This window comes from Paroedura picta, chromosome 3, assembly GCF_049243985.1.
Source record: "Paroedura picta isolate Pp20150507F chromosome 3, Ppicta_v3.0, whole genome shotgun sequence".
Taxonomy (NCBI): Eukaryota; Metazoa; Chordata; class Lepidosauria; order Squamata; family Gekkonidae; genus Paroedura; species Paroedura picta.
In genome coordinates this window covers 171,651,709-171,667,803 of record NC_135371.1, presented here as the reverse complement: position 1 = coordinate 171,667,803, position 16,095 = coordinate 171,651,709, and the positions used below count along the sequence as shown (strand labels likewise).

Sequence of the window (16,095 nt, the reverse complement as noted above, 5' to 3'; positions counted from 1 at the left end):
CTAATCAGGAGAGCCAGAATTTGATTCCCTTTCCTGCTTCATGCAGCCATCCGAGTGACCTTGAGCCAGTCCCAGTCCCAGCTCTCTCAGAACTCTCTCGGTCCCACCTCCCTCACAGCGTGTCTGTTGTGGGGCGAGGAAAGGAAAGCGATTGTGAACGGCTTCAAGACTCCTTCAGGCAGTGAAAAACGGGGTATAGGAACCAACTTACAGTGAGGTAGAGGAACCAACTGCCAGAACCCACCGATTAATCTCAGCGGAGCATCTGCATAAGCCCTCTCTTCCTCTCCCACGATAGGAGAGCAGGCAATTGTTCAATATCTGTTTAAATATTGAACGTATATTTATGTTTGTATACTAATTTTACGTCTTACCCTACTGTAAACTGCCCTGAGTCTCACGAGATAAGGTGGTTAATAAACATAATAACTCTTCCTGCTCTTCTCCTTCTCCTCTTTCTCCTTCTCCTTCTCCTCCTTCTCCTTGTCTTTTCTCTCTCCTCCTCCTCTTCCTCCTCCTCCTCCTCTTCTCCCTCTTCTTCTCTTTTCTCTCTCCTTCTCCTCCTCCTCCTTCTTCTCCTTCTCTTTTCTCTCTCCTCCTCCTCCTCTTCTCCCTCTCCCTCTCCCTCTCCTTCTCCTTGTCTTTTCTCTCTCCTCCTCCTCTTCCTCCTCCTCCTCTTCTCCCTCTCCTCTTTTCTCTCTCCTTCTCCTTCTCCTCCTTCTCCTCCATCTCCTTCTCTTTTCTCTCCTCCTCCTCTTCTCCCTCTCCTCTTTTCTCCCTCCTTCTCCTCCTTCTCCTTCTCCTTGTCTTTTCTCTCTCCTCCTCCTCCTCCTCCTCCTTCGTCTCCTTCTCTTTTCTCTCTCCTCCTCCTCCTCCTCCTTCGTCTCCTTCTCTTTTTTCTCTCCTCCTCCTCCTCCTCTTTTCCTCTCCCTCTCCTTCTCTTTTCTCTTTCTCCTCCTCCTCCTCCTCCTTCACCTCCACCACCCTGGAAGCTCTGCCCCACAGGCTAGACGGATTATGTTTCCTCTGCAGTCAAGGGAAGGGGGTCATGATCTGACCGCCAGGCTCAGCGATCCGTGCTGTTGACCGGCCAGCTCAGAGGCTTGGCTCAGGTGAAGCCAGCACCTCCCAGAATGTAAACGAAGCAGCCAGGAGGCTTGCTTCTCGCGCGGGGTGGGGCCAGTGCCAGCAGGCGGGCGTGCCGGAGCGGGCGGGGACGTGCCCTGCAGGTAAGTTCACTGGCAGTGTGGCTGGGTTAAGGTGGAGTGGGAAATGTGGGGCACGAGGAGGGAAGAGCGCATCGCCGAATGCTGGCCAACGGCCCTCCCCATGGGGCCGACCCCAACGCAAACCCCACCACCTGGCTGAAAAGGCAAGCACCAGAGCAAGGTCTTTTCAATATTTTTCAGTCTGGTTCTAATAGTTCTATGGAGCTCCTGAAATGGGAAGGTGGTGATGAAGACTGAACAAACTACTCAGGGTGTGGAGAGAGAACTTGTTTGCGTCTGATGGGTTTTTTTTTGGGGGGGAGGGTGTTTCTTGGTGCTCCTTGACTCCTTAAAAGCTGACCCCCTGAAACTCCCTCGGACTCAAATTTATCAGTCCACCCAAGTGGACTTCTTGTATTGACAAGCTCCTTGACTCCTTGAAAGCTGACGGCTTGAAACCCCCCCTCAAATTTAACCATCCTCCCAAGTGGGCTTCTTGTATTGACAGGCTCCGTGATTCCTTGAAAGCTGACCCCTTGAAACTCCCCCCCCCTCAAATTTAACCATCCTACCGAGTGGGCTTCTTGTATTGACAAGCTCCTTGACTCCTTGAAAGCTGACCCCTTGAAACTCCCCCCCTCAAATTTAACCATCCTCCCCATTGGGCTTCTTGTATTGACAAGCTCCTTGACTCCTTGAAAGCTGACCCCTTGAAACTCCCCCCCCCCTCAAATTTAACCATCCTCCCCATTGGGCTTCTTGTATGACAGGCTCCTTAATTCCTTGAAAGCTGACCCCTTGAAACTCCCCCCCCCCCAAATTTATCCATCCTCCCCATTGGGCTTCTTGTATTGACAGGCTCCTTGATTCCTTGAAAGCTGACCCCTTGAACCCCCCCCCCCAATTTATCTATCCTCCCCATTGGGCTTCTTGTATTGACAGGCTCCTTGATTCCTTGAAAGCTGACCCCTTGAAACTCCCCCCCCCTCAAATTTAACCATCCTCCCAAGTGGGCTTCCCCCTGGAGAAAAGGGCTGCTTGGGAGGGGGGGACTCTGTGGCCTTGGGCCCCACTGAGGGTCAGGGATGCCAGCCTCCAGGTGGGGCCTGGGGATCCCCCGGAATTCCAGCTCCTCTCCAGACTGCAGAGATCAGTTCCCCTGGAGGAAAGGGCTGCTTGGGAGGGGGGACTCTGTGGCCTTGGACCCCCCTGAGGTCCCAGTTCTCCAGAAGTTTCCCAACCTGGAGCTGGCAACCTTCCCCTTCTGGCGACCAGTCCTACTCTGACGCATGCATTGTGCCACCGCCTTGCCCTGTCCATGGGGCTTCCAGTTCTGGGATGGGTCCTCAACATAGTGCAATAGCATAAAAATCACCATTTTCTCCGCGGGAACTGATCCCTATTGCTTGGAGAACCTTTATAATCTTCAAAGATCTCCAGGTTCTGAGGGACTGTGAATTGCGCAATGTCCCACCGCCGCTTGGGTTGACCGAAGGTCTCCCGCGATATTTCTCCAGGAGTTCAGAGGGCAGAGGAGGAGACGTTCCACGGTGAGCAATGTCTTTCTTTCTGACTTGGACATGAATCATCATCGGTGCCTCCCAGGAGGGAAAAATACCCTCTCCTCTCCCTCGCAGCGAGCATAGGCGTCTGTCGACAGCTCCGTTTCCTCCACCTTAAGGGGGCAGGTAAACTCGTGTTTGGGCAGTGCCGTTTGAAAAGCGTTTGGCCTGGCATCGCTACCAACAGAGTCAGCGAGAGGTAGGCTGAGGAAGTCTTCTGCGGGAGTGGAAAGGACCACGGGAGTTGCCAGCCAGGGCAGTGTGCCACATGCACAGAGTTCTGCAGGGGTGAGTTCTCCGTATTTGTTCTGGGGAGAGAGGCAGGGGGCATTGGCAGGACCTGTGGTGCTTGGAGGCGGAAGGAGCTTGGCCAAGAGGGGCATCGGCCAGGGTGGCAAAGGGAAAACCAGTCCATCACAGAGTCCCACTGAAGGGCTGGGAATTATGGAAGGGCTGCCATGTGTTTTGGTGGTGCAGCAGACGTTCCCAGTAGATTGCATCTCCTAGAATCATAGAGTTGGAAGGGGCCATACAGGCCATCTAGTCCAACCCCCTGGACTCATGCTCCTTCCAGAAAAGGCAACGAGCTTGGTGTGGAGGTCCGGGATCCTGGATCTGCCTCCTGGTTTTGCAGGATCCCAAAATGGCAGGACGCAAGGAAAAGTTCCGCTGTGGTGCATTGCAGTCGGCTGCGATCGCATGGAGAGATGGAACATTTGAGAGATTAGCATTTAAGGGGGGGGGGATTGCCCAATCCGCCTGCGTAAACGTTGCACCCACTTGGCGACATGTTTTATAGGACCGTATGCTTCCTGTGCATAGCTCTGCCGCACGAGAAAGACAGAAACCGGTCAGAGGCTGTTTTCAATGCCCTACTTGTTTGGGTTTAGCAAGGAGGCTTATCAGAGGTATCTGACCAAGGGAGTTCGGGCTCCTGAAAGCTGGAATACCCTGGGAAACCTGTTGGCCTCTTAAGCTGCTTCCGGAATTGACTCTGGCTCTACTGGAGACCGACAGGGCCGTGTGTCGTCTATTAAGTGCTGTCAAGTCACTTCCGACAATAGTTTGAATTAATGTGCTCCAAAACGTCCCATGGTCTTGCAGATAAAGGGGTTGTGGCTTCCAGGGCGATGTCGCGTTTAAGAGCGGTAGCTTTGAATCTGGCGAGCCGGGCTTGATTCCCCGCTCCTCCCCGTGCAGCCATCCAGGTGATCTTTGGCCAGTCACCGTTCTCTTAAAGCTGTTCTCACAGAGCAGTTATCTCGGAGCAGGGTGTAGAAACCAACTCTTCTTCTTCTTCTTCTTGATGGAGTCCATCTTTCTCATGTCGAGTCTCCTACTTTTCCTGCTTACAACTTTTCCTGGCATTATTGTCCTTTCCAGGGACTCTTTGTCTTCTCGGAGTGTGATCAAAATACAACAGCCTCAGTCAAGTCATGTTTTAGCTTCTAGATCAGGGGTGGCAAAACTGTGGCTCTGTGAGAACTGTGACATCTGGGGAGCCACGGTTGGGCCACCCCTGTTCTAGGGAGAGTTCGGGGTTGATTTGATCTAGAACCCACTGATCTGTCTTTTGGGCCGTCCACGGTGACCGCAAAACCCTCCTCCGACACCACATTTCAAAGGAATCCACTTTCCTCCCATCAGCTTTTCTTCATTGCCCGGCTTCCGCAGGCGTACAGAGTAATGGCATGAATCATCTTGGGGTTGGTTGCCCAAGACTTAAAGATCTCCTCTAGCTCCTTTGTGGCCACCCTCCTCGGTTTCAGTCTCCTCCTGATTTCTTGGGTGCAACCGGCCTGCACCCTTAAAGACTAACTAAAATTGTTGCACCGTATGACCTTTTGTGAGTCACTTGCGGGGTATGAGCTTTTGTGAATCACAGGAGGTCCTCTCCTGCCACGAATCTTGTTAGTCTTTAAGGCAGGGGTAGTCAACCTGTGGTCCTCCAGATGTCCATGGACTACCATTCCCATGAGCCCCTGCCAGCAAACACTGGCAGGGCCTCATGGGAAATGTAGTCCATGGACATCTGGAGGACCACAAGTTGACTACCCCTGGACTAGATGACCCAGAAGGTCAATTCTGTTATTCCCTCTGTAGCATTACTAGTCAACCTGTGGTCCTCCAGATGTCCATGGACTACAGTTCCCATGAGCCCCTGTCAGCATTCGCTGGCAGGGGCTCATGGGAATTGGAGTCAATTAACATCTGGAGGACCACAGGTTGACTACCCCTGCTTTATGGTGCTAGAGCCAGAGTCCAGTAGCATCTCTGCTGGGAACCAGGGCTCATAATCTTGTTAAACACAGACCTCTGAGCCCCTGGATCTTTACAGCAGCCTGCAGCCTCCTGCTGGTTTGGTTTTGGATTTCTCTAAACCAGGGGTAGTCAAACTGCGGCCCTCCAGATGTCCATGGACTACAATTCCCAGGAGCCCCTGCCAGCATTCGCTGGCAGGGGCTCCTGGGAATTGTAGTCCATGGACATCTGGAGGGCCGCAGTTTGACTACCCCTGCTCTAAACCTCCGTGCTTTCGATGGGACTTAGTCACAAATAGCTTATTTTTTTTGGCATTGGGACTAGAAGCTTATGGGCCATGCACTGTCTTGGGAGTGGCGGATAATAATAATAATAATAATAATAATAATAATAATATATGCCTGTGTAAGTTTGTGATGTAAACTAAAAACGTCATGTACTATTTTCCTATAATTTTGGGCATTCACACTCTGTGTTGTCTGTGGTTACTTCTGAGGGAGAGGGTGCTTGCTCTGTCGCAGTGGCTCAGTAAAAGGAGAGCAACACTCGAATCCAGCAGCATCTTTAAAGACTGGCATGAACTCCACGTATAAACTTTTGAGGATCAGCCTCCCTTCATCAGGTACCACTAGAAATGCAGATCCCTCAGTGCTAAAAGAAGAGGTGGGGTCTTATATGCTGCTTTTCTCTACCCAAAGGAGTCTCAAAGTGGCTTACAGTTGCCTTTCCTTTCCTCTCCCCACAACAGACACCCTGTGAGGTGGGTGAGGCTGAGAGACCCCTGATATTACTGCTCGGTCAGAACAGCTTTATCAGTTCTGTGACGAGCCCAAGGTCACCCAGCTGGCTGCGTGTGGAGGAGAAGCGAGGAATCAAACCTAGCTCACCAGATTAGAAGTTTGTGCTCCTAACTACTACACCAAAGCTGGATAGTATGTGATTTGAGAGCTTGGGCTCTCAAAAGCTTGAACTAGTCTTTCTCAACCTTTTGACCCTGGAGTAACCCCTGAAATATTCTTCAGGCTTTGAGTAACCCCGGAAGCGATGTCAGCTGGCCACGCCTCTCTGCCGCACCTGTGGAAGCCACATGTTTACAGTGTGCATGGCATCGCTCATAAAATGCTTGTCGAATAAGAAGTTAGTTTCATTTTTGTATGTGCAGTGCCTTGCCTGAGCAAAACAAGGACGTATTCATCCTCGCCTGTCATAAAGTCCACCATGCAAAGCTGCAGTTCTCCTCAGAGGAAATACTTATAACTTTTGGAGATCTCCAGGCACCACCAAGAGGTTGGCAATCCTAGTGATTATATATAATCAACATTATATATTTATATAAATAAATAAATCTTTCCCAACTAGAGTAATCCCTCTAGGGCTTTGGAGTAACCCTAGGATTCCTGGTAACCCTGGTTGAGGTTGACTGGCTTAACCCCCCAAATTTTTTGTTAGGCTCTAAGATGCTAGTGGACTTGAACTTTGTTCTTCTCCTGCAGACCAGCATGGCCACCCATCCAAAAGTATCTGCAAAGGGAGGGGGCTGTGACTCAGTAGGGCACTTGTGGAAGGTCCGAAGTTCCATCCCTAGCATGACTAGGCAAAGGGTCTTGGGTAGCAGAATCTGAGGAAGACTTTGAGAAAGTCCTTCAAGAACTTCTGTCAGCATAGATAGCCATGAGCTTAAGAGGCCAGTTGGTCTGACTCTGCATAAGAAGCTTTGCATGTTCAGATATGTTGCGGTGAAAGAGAGGCACTTGTTTTACACATTCTGTAACTGAGTCTAGAAACGGGTTCCAGGGCTTCTTTTCCGACCACTGGACCAGGAAAAGGTGGAAGCCTTCTCATTGTCGGAAAGAATCAGGCCTTAAAGCTTCTAATATGTGCCCCACCCCCCAAATAAGGCTGTACAACACTGGTGTGTATCCAGAGATCAGAGTAATGATTGCCTACTGAATCTAGTTGTTTTTGATTTCTATAGGTCAGGGGTGGCCAAACGATGGCTCTCCAGATGTCCATGGACTACAATGACCATGAGCCCCTGTGAGACCACAGGGGCTCATGGTCATTGTAGTCCATGGACATCTGGAGAGCCATCGTTTGGCCACCTCTACTGTAGTTGAACAATAATCAGTCCCTGCCCCATTATTTCAGAACATGCGAGAAGCCCTGTTGGATCAGGCCAACGTCCCCTCCAGTCCTGCACTCTGTGTCTCACAGTGGCCGAACCCCAGGGGCCATCAGGAGGTCCCCCAGCAGGGCCAGAACTCTCAAAGCCCTCCTGATGTTGCCTCTCAGGGGCCAAGAGTACAGAGCATCCCTGCTCCAGGCAGAGTGTCTCATCTCTCCCTTGTGGCTAAGAGCCACTGCAGGACCTCTGATCCAGATGTTTACCCAGTCCCCTCCTGAGGTTGCCGAATCTTGTAGCTGCCAGCAATTCCTGCGGCAGTGAATTCCACGTGTAGGTGAAGAAATGCTTCAATTTAGGCTTCAATCCTCATTATGCCTTGCATTTCTGGACATCAGCGGAAAGTCCAGATAATGTCTTGGAGAATTCTTGCTTTTCTGAAGAATTTGTGTTCATGCAGGCTCTTGGTTTAATATTTGTTCCATTGAGGGGGAGTCAAATAAAAAGCAGCCAGCTGCATGAACCGGGGCTTGTTCCAACGGCAGGCCGAGACATGAGCGGATGAGTCGCTGGGGGTGGGCTCACGCACTGGGATGAGCATTCCAGGAAAGCTGGGCAAACACACCGCCTGCACCTGGATGCGCCTTCTGCACACCTACCGGCTTCTGTTTCAACCCCTCTCTGCCTAGGTTGTATCTTGCGCAAGAATTTTTTGCGCATAATTTTACGGTTGGGGGTCACTCCAACATGAGGAACTATATTAAAGGGTTTGCGGCATTAGGAAGGTTGAGAACTTTAGATGCTCCTAGCAAAAAATTGAGGGGGTTAAGCCAGTTGAGGGACTTGGGAATGTTCAGCCTGGAGAAAAGGAGGTTGAGAGGGGACATGATAGCCCTCTTTAAGTATTTGAAAGGTTGTCATTTGGAGGAGGGCAGGATGCTGTTCCCGTTGGCTGCAGAGGAAAGGACGCGCAGTAATGGGTTTAAACTACAAGTACAACGATATAGGCTAGATATCAGGAAAAAGTTTTTCACAGTCAGAGTAGTTCAGCAGTGGAATAGGCTGCCTAAGGAGGTGGTGAGCTCCCCCTCACTGGCAGTCTTCAAGCAAAGGTTGGATACACACTTTTCTTGGATGCTTTAGGATGCTTTGGCCTGATTCTGCGTTGAGCAGGGGGTTGGACTAGATGGCCTGTGTGGCCCCTTCCAACTCTATGATTCTGTGATTCTATGATTCTTCTAGTTCAGATTTCTCTTTCCTTGGCAATTTGCACAGCTCTTCTCTCACTACGGCTTAGGAACGAAGCACAGCACGATGCACAGGCCCTCCTTCCTCTTCCTTGTGTCAACGGCACCCTGTTTTGGCCCTGAGGCTTCGCATGTATTCGTGGGTGGCTATCATGGTACATCTCTCGCCCGGCCTTGGTCAGTGTAATCTTTTAGATCCCCCCTTGTTGGCCTGATGCGCCTTGTGTTGGAAAATAAAAGCCGTTTTCTTGCTGCCTCCGCAGCTGTCTGCTCTGAATGATCAATACCTTCCTTAAGATACGAAGCCCGGTTGTGCGTTTGTGTGCGGGTTGGGTGTGACTCAGTGCTTCAGCAGAGGCCCGAGTCCCTCATGGGAGGCGCTGTACGTGTGTGCCAGCTCCATTTTGTTCAGGGAAGGAGGGCCACTGTGTAAACAGAGGTTTTCTTCGGTAAGCGTTTACCATAGATGGCAATGACTAATCCCTGTACATTACCAGCAGATATCTGTCGAACACATGTACGGCTTAAGGAAACAAGAACGGTGGCGTGTGTCTTCTGCGTGTGTGTGTGTGTGCGCTTTGCCGTCTTTATCCCAATGCGTTGTTTTCATATTGACAGAATCGCAGGGATTAGTTGTTCTCGGCCAAGAGATTCTGTAATGGAGGTTTGTTTGTTCCCACCCACCCCCTGGCCATTGGTGTGTGTGTGGGGGGGGTGAGGGGGGGGTTACTAGATCCAGGTTGGGAGATTTTTGGGATGGAGCCAGAGAAGGACAGGGACTTGGGTGGGGGAACATGCCAGAGAATATCCCCTCCAAAGCAGCTACTTTATCCATGAGAAATTATCTCTGCAATCTGGAGATGAGTTGTAATTTCAGGGGATACCCAGGGCCCACCTGGAGGCTAGCATCCCTGACCCTCAGTGGGGTCCAAAGCCACAGAGGCCCCCCTCCCAAGCAGCCCTTTCATCCAGGGGAACTGATCTCTGCAGTCTGGAGAGGAGCTGGAATTCCAGGGGATCCCCAGGCCCCACCTGGAGGCTGGCATCCCTGACCCTCAGTGGGGCCCAAGGCCACAGAGTCCCCCTCCCAAGCAGCCCTTTCCTCCAGGGGAACTGAGCTCTGCAGTCTGGAGAGGAGCTGGAATTCCAGGGGATCCCCAGGCCCCACCTGGAGGCTGGCATCCCTGACCCTCAGTGGGGTCCAAGGCCACAGAGTCCCCCCCTCCCAAGCAGCCCTTTCCTCCAGGGGAACTGATCTCTACAGTCTGGAGAGGAGCTGTCATTCTGGGGATCCCCAGGCCCCACCTGGAGGCTGGCATCCCTGACCCTCAGTGGGGTCCAAGGCCACAGAGTCCCCCCTCCCAAGCAGCCCTTTCATCCAGGGGAACTGATCTCTGCAGTCTGGAGTGGAGCTGTCATTCTGGGGATCTCCAGGCCCCACCTGGAGGCTGGCATCCCTGACCCTCAGTGGGGTCCAAGGCCACAGAGTCCCCCCTCCCAAGCAGCCCTTTCCTCCAGGGGAACTGACCTCTGCAGTCTGGAGAGGAGCTGGAATTCCAGGGGATCCCCAGGCCCCACCTGGAGGCTGGCATCCCTGACCCTCAGTGGGGTCCAAGGCCACAGAGTCCCCCTCCCAAGCAGCCCTTTTCTCCAGGGGAACTGATCTCTGCAGTCTGGAGAGGAGCTGGAATTCCAGGGGATCCCCAGGCCCCACCTGGAGGCTGGCATCCCTGACCCTCAGTGGGGCCCAAGGCCACAGAGTCCCCCTCCCAAGCAGCCCTTTTCTCCAGGGGAACTGATCTCTGTAGTCTGGAGAGGAGCTGGAATTCCAGGGGATCCCCAGGCCCCACCTGGAGGCTGGCATCCCTGACCCTCAGTGGGGTCCAAGGCCACAGAGTCCATCTATCCCCCAGCGCTTCCATTTTCTCCAGGGGAACTGGAGATGAACTAACTTCAGGGGATCCCCAGGTCCACCTTGGAGGCTGGCATCCCTGACCCTCAGTGGGGTCCAAGGCCACAGAGTCCATCTATCCCCCAGCGCTTCCATTTTCTCCAGGGGAACTGGAGATGAACTAACTTCAGGGGATCCCCAGGTCCACCTTGGAGGCTGGCATCCCTGGCATAATGCCATCTTCTGTTCTAGGAAGGAGAAGACTGTCCTAAACCATGTAGTGTGGGGGGAACGTTACCAAGGAGGCGGCTACATCAGGAGCAGGCCTCAGCCTCTCTGCTGGCCCTTCGGGACATCTGCTTGGCCACTGTGTGAAACCAGATGCAGGACCAGATGAACCCCTGGTTTGATTTATTTATTGTAAATATTCCACCTTTCCCCCATGCCTGGGGCTACTGCCGTGTTCTCCTTCCAAGAGATCTGTCCCTAAATGCCTCTTTCCGGTTGCTGTTTAGATGCCAATAACTTACTCCGGAGTTGGTTCCTGCGTGGTTGGTTCCTTGTGTGGTCACGAGGTGTGCCATGCAGGGCCGTGGCCGGCGTCTCACCGGATCAAAAATAAAGGAAAACATCACGAGCGATTCTCCCCTTTTCTGCTAAATATGTTTGTCGTCTTAACCGCAAAAATAGGGAAATGGATCGTGTTGCAACTCAAGGGCTAGAAACCAGCAAGCGCGAAGATTTCCTCATCGTGTTTGTAAAACCCTTTTCGAAATTTGTTTTCACGGCCTCGTCGCTTGCCGTGATTTCATTCTTCGGCTTTTTTAGAATGTTGTGGTTCTATTCTTTCTCTGTTTTCTTTAGCCATGTGACGGGCGTGGTCCGTGTGCCCTGGGCCCTCATAGAATTGGCTTCCTGAATGTTTTATTAGAGATTAGCAGGGGCATCCGAAGGAGCTGCACCCTTTTAAGCGCCCTGGGGTCAACAGGCTTGGAAGGGAGGGTGCACATCTCTTCAGGATTTCACAGTTAAATTTCCAGCCTGTTTTATGTATAGAGATGTCAAGGAAACCATGAAAGTAGGGGGTATATTCTTCCGAGGTATTGCAAGGTATTGTGATGCGTAGCCATCACTGGAGAGCCAGTTTGGTGTAGTGGTTAGGAGTGCCGACTTCTAATCTGGCAAACCGGGTTTGATTCCCCACTTCCTGATCTGATCTCTGCAGTCTGGAGAGGAGCTGGAATTCCAGGGGATCCCCAGGCCCCACCTGGAAGCTGGCATCCCTGACCCTCAGTGGGGTCCAAGGCCACAGAGTCCCCCCTCCCAAGCAGCCCTTTCCTCCAGGGGAACTGATCTCTGCAGTCTGGAGAGGAGCTGGAATTCCAGGAGATCTCCAGGCCCCACCTGGAGGCTGGCATCCCTGACTTTCAGTGGGGTCCAAGGTCACAGAGTCCCCCCTCCCAAGCGGCCCTTTCCTCCAGGGGAACTGATCTCTGCAGTCTGGATAGGAGCTGGAATTCCAGGGGATCCCCAGGCCCCACCTGGAGGCTGGCATCCCTGTCCCTCCGTGGGGTCCAAGGCCACAGAGTCCCCCCTCCCAAGCGGCCCTTTCCTCCAGGGGAACTGATCTCTGCAGTCTGGAGAGGAGCTGGAATTCCAGGGGATCCCCAGGCCCCACCTGGAGGCTGGCATCCCTGACCCTCCGTGGGGTCCAAGGCCACAGGGTCTCCCCTCCCAAGCAGCCCTTTTCTACAGGGGAACTGATCTCTGCAGTCTGGAGAGGAGCTGGAATTCCAGGGGATCCCCAGGCCCCACCTGGAGGCTGGCATCCCTGACCCTCAGTGGGGTCCAAGGCCACAGAGTCCCCCCTCCCAAGCAGCCCTTTCCTCCAGGGGAACTGATCTCTGCAGTCTGGAGAGGAGCTGGAATTCCAGGGGATCCCCAGGCCCCACCTGGAGGCTGGCATCCCTGACCCTCCGTGGGGTCCAAGGCCAGAATCCACCCACCAAAGCATAAATTGGGAGTATAAATTGGATCAGGCCAGAGTGTGTCAGGACATTGATAGCACTGGTTCTCCCCTTGAGAAACAGCTCGATTTGGGGTGTTGGTTGTGGAATTTACTATTGGGGCCCAGGAACCCTCAAGGAATGCCTTCACCCAAACCTTCCTTCCCACCAGGCCATGAGAGCAGGAGATTATGGTGTAGACCAGCGTTCCCTAAACTTTTTGCAATTGAGGACTGCCCCCGGGGGTGGGGGGAGAGCCGGCAGCCCGGGCGCCGCGCATGCACTGCAGCTGCGTGCTAACAAACATGCGTGGCAACTCTGCTAACGCGCATGCGCATACTTGCCACACATGCGGTTTTGCACCAGCAGGGACACAAACGTGCATGCACGGCAGCTCCACACATGCGCATTTGCGTCCGTTGGCGTGCCGGCAGCCGTGCCTGCCTCTCCCCCACCCCAGCTTTGGCGGTGGCTTCGCTCACGGCCTGGCGAGCTTCTTGCTGCCGGGGGGGGGGGGAGGCAGGCGCGGCTGGTGGCGGCCCAGTACTGAGGCCTTTGTGGCCCGGTATTGGGCCGCAGACCGGGGGTTAATGACCCCTGGTGTAAACCACGGTTGGGAGTTAATTAAATAAAAATTGTTACAAATGCATTGGGTGACATGACCATACGTAGTCATGTCGACCCCCCAGTAGCCTATGAGGGGCTTGGAGGGGGGTGGGATGGGGTGGGCCCCCCAGGTGGGCGTGTCCACAGCCATGCTTCCCAACCATCACCCCACTTCCGGGGTCTCTCGAATCTTGAAGAATGTTTCAGGGTTTCTTAACGGTAATAAAGTTGAGCAAGGCTGACCTAGATGGAACGTTGGTCTCAGCCGCAAACTATTTTTTAGAAAGAGTATTATTTTTTTTGGGGGGGGGGTAGTTTTAAAAAATATGGATTCATTTGCTACCGTGAGCCATGCGAAAGGCGCAGTGTTAATATTTTAGTAAGTCAATAGCAAGAAACAATATTCCACCGCAGTGCTTCCTCCTCCAAGGGGAAATCTGTTCGAACAACGTACTGGTTTGGCATTTTCAGTAAAAACAAATAAGTCACTCAGAGAATTCATCCACCCTTGCAGCTCCTGGTAAACCGGACCGTTAAAACATCCCTGCAAATCTCCTCCCCCATTTAATTGAATTTTGAACTGTTGTATTCATTCCTTTTATTTACGTGTTTACTGCTAATGTGATTTTTGATGCGATTTCCTGTGTCTTTATAGGGTGGTTTTGTAATTTAATTTTGCTAATTGCATTTTATGTAGTGCGTTCTTTTATTTAGAGTGGGTTTTTTTTAGCCTGCCTTGCTTTGAATCTGGTCTCAAGGAGGGTTCCCGCAGTAATAAAGTTAGGTGCAGAGGGGAGCCATGTTGGCTGCAGTGGAAGACCTAAATTCGAATTCAGTGCCACTTTAAAAACCAACAAGATTTTCGGAGCGTAAGCTTTTGAGAGTCACCGCTCTCTTCCTCGGATATGTAACAAAGAGAACGATGCCTCCAGCTCTTCTGTGCTGTATCTGCACATAGAGCCAACTTGGTGTCGTGGTTAGGAGTGCAGACTTCTAATCTGGCGAGCCGGATTTGATTTCCCGCTCCCCCACATGCAGCCACAGCACTGAGAAAGCTGTTCTGACCAAGCAGGAATATCAGGGCTCTCTCAGCCTCATCCACCTCACAGGGGGTCTGTTGTGGGGAGAGGAAAGGGAAGGCGACTGTAAATCAATTTGAGCCTCCTTCGGGTAGAGAAAAACAGCATATAAGAACCAACTCTTCTTCTTCTTCAGTAATCTCAGGGCTCTCTCAGCCTCCCCTCCCTCACAGGGGGTCTGTTGTGGGGAGAGGAAAGGGAAGGCGACTGGAAGCCGCTTTGAGACTCCTTCAGGTAGAGAAAAGCAGCATATAAGAACCAACTCTTCTTCTTCTTCAGTGATATCAGGGCTCTCTCAGCCTCACCCACCTCACAGGGGGTCTGTTGTGGGGAGAGGAAAGAGAAGGCGAATGTAAGCCACTTTGAGACACCTTCAGGTAGAGAAAAGCAGCATATAGAAGAAGCTGGCTGCATGTGGGGGAGCGCAGAATCAAACCCGGCATGCCAGCTTAGAAGTCGGCACTCCTAACCACGACACCAAACTGGTATAAGCAACCCTTCTTCATTGTTAGATATCGTGTACTTGGTGTGCTACAGTGATCCTTTGCAGCTGGACTGGGAGTCCTTGAACAACTGACCAATCTCTCCTTTCTCAATCTGTCTTCCTCCCAGGCTCTGCTCAAGCCCCCCGGCTCCTGGTTAAAAGCCTCTCGTTGGAACCTGCTCCTGAGCCCCGCCCTCCGGAAGTCCCCCAGCGGCTCATCTCGGACCCAGGCCCCGAGAGCAACGAAGGGGAAACCGCTAAATTCCGGCCACTGAAACGACCCCCAGGACCAAAACCGCAAGGTACACATGGGTTTCTGTGTGTCCCTGAGGACTAGCAGCTTGAGGACTAGTCACTTGTGGAACCCGGCAGGAATAATGACTTATGGGTGTTATTTATGTATCTGAATTTTTTTAAAAGTGAAAATAAAATTTGCATTTTCATAGGTAAAGGTATCCCCTGTGCAAGCACCGGTCTATGTGCAGATGTCTGTTGTGGGGAGAGGAATGGGAAGGCGACTGTAAGCCGCTTTGAGCCTCCTTCGGGTAGGGAAAAGCGGCATATAAGAACCAACTCTTCTTCTTCTTCTTCTTCTTCTTCTTCTTCATGTCTGACCCTTGGGGTGACGCCCTCCAGCGTTTTCATGGCAGACTCAATACGGGGTGGTTTGCCAGTGCCTTCCCCAGTCATTACCGTTTTACTCCAAGCTGGGGACTCATTTTACCGACCTCGGAAGGATGGAAGGCTGAGTCAACCTTATGCTTTTTCATAGGGCAGCATATAAATCTGAATAGACATTAGATAAATAAGGAAGGGGGAACGAGGTCATGGAGGATTTTAAAAGCCCAGAACAAGCAGTTGTGCTGGGGCTATTATGGGAGAAAACCAGTCTAGAAATGTAAGGAAGAGTGTCACAAAGAGAAATGGAGAAGAGCAGAATGGTCGCTTTGGGAGAGGGCTTGTTTTTCCCCCAAACCACAGTGGGCTTTTCCATTGGTTCATTTATTTACAGCCTTTACCACCCACCTTTCTGCTTAATTCAAGCCACCGAGGTGGCTAACAAGTGAAAACAGCGTAATCAAAACAAACCATGCGGCCAATTACAAAATAAGCCTTAAAAACACATACATGAAACACAGGAAATGAAAAACATGAGGCAGGAAGGAGGGATCCCTTGAGGAAACTCTGGACAAAGCAGAAAAAAGTCTTCACTCACTGGTGGAAGACGGTAGTGGGAGGGGAGAGAGGGGCTGTGGCTCAGTGGCCAAACATCTGCTTGGCAGGCAGGAGGTCCCAGGTTCAATCCCCGGCATCTCCAGTTAAAAGGACCAGGCAGGAGGGGATGGGAAAGACCTTGACTGAGACCCTGGCTCAGAGGCAGAGCCCCTGCTTGGCAGGTAGAAGGTCCCAGGTTCAATCCCCAGCATCTCCAGTTAAAAGGACCAGGCAGGAGGGGATGGGAAAGACCTTGACTGAGACCCTGGCTCAGAGGCAGAGCCCCTGCTTGGCAGGCAGAAGGTCCCAGGTTCAATCCCCGGCATCTCCAGTTAAAAGGACCAGGCAGGAGGGGATGGGAAAGACCTTGGCCTGAGACCCTGGCTCAGAGGCAGAGCCTCTGCTTGGCAGGC

General features: G+C 52.2%; 1 protein-coding gene across 1 annotated transcript in view; it reads left to right on the top strand.

Annotated features, from left to right (window-relative positions):
• Positions 1-16,095, top strand: part of FGD1 (FYVE, RhoGEF and PH domain containing 1) — a 63,192-nt gene that overhangs the window by 22,872 nt on the left and 24,225 nt on the right. The window contains exon 2 of the mRNA XM_077329589.1: positions 14,596-14,769. Within this exon, the coding sequence (XP_077185704.1) occupies positions 14,596-14,769 (174 nt within the window). The remainder of the gene's footprint in view (positions 1-14,595; positions 14,770-16,095) is intronic.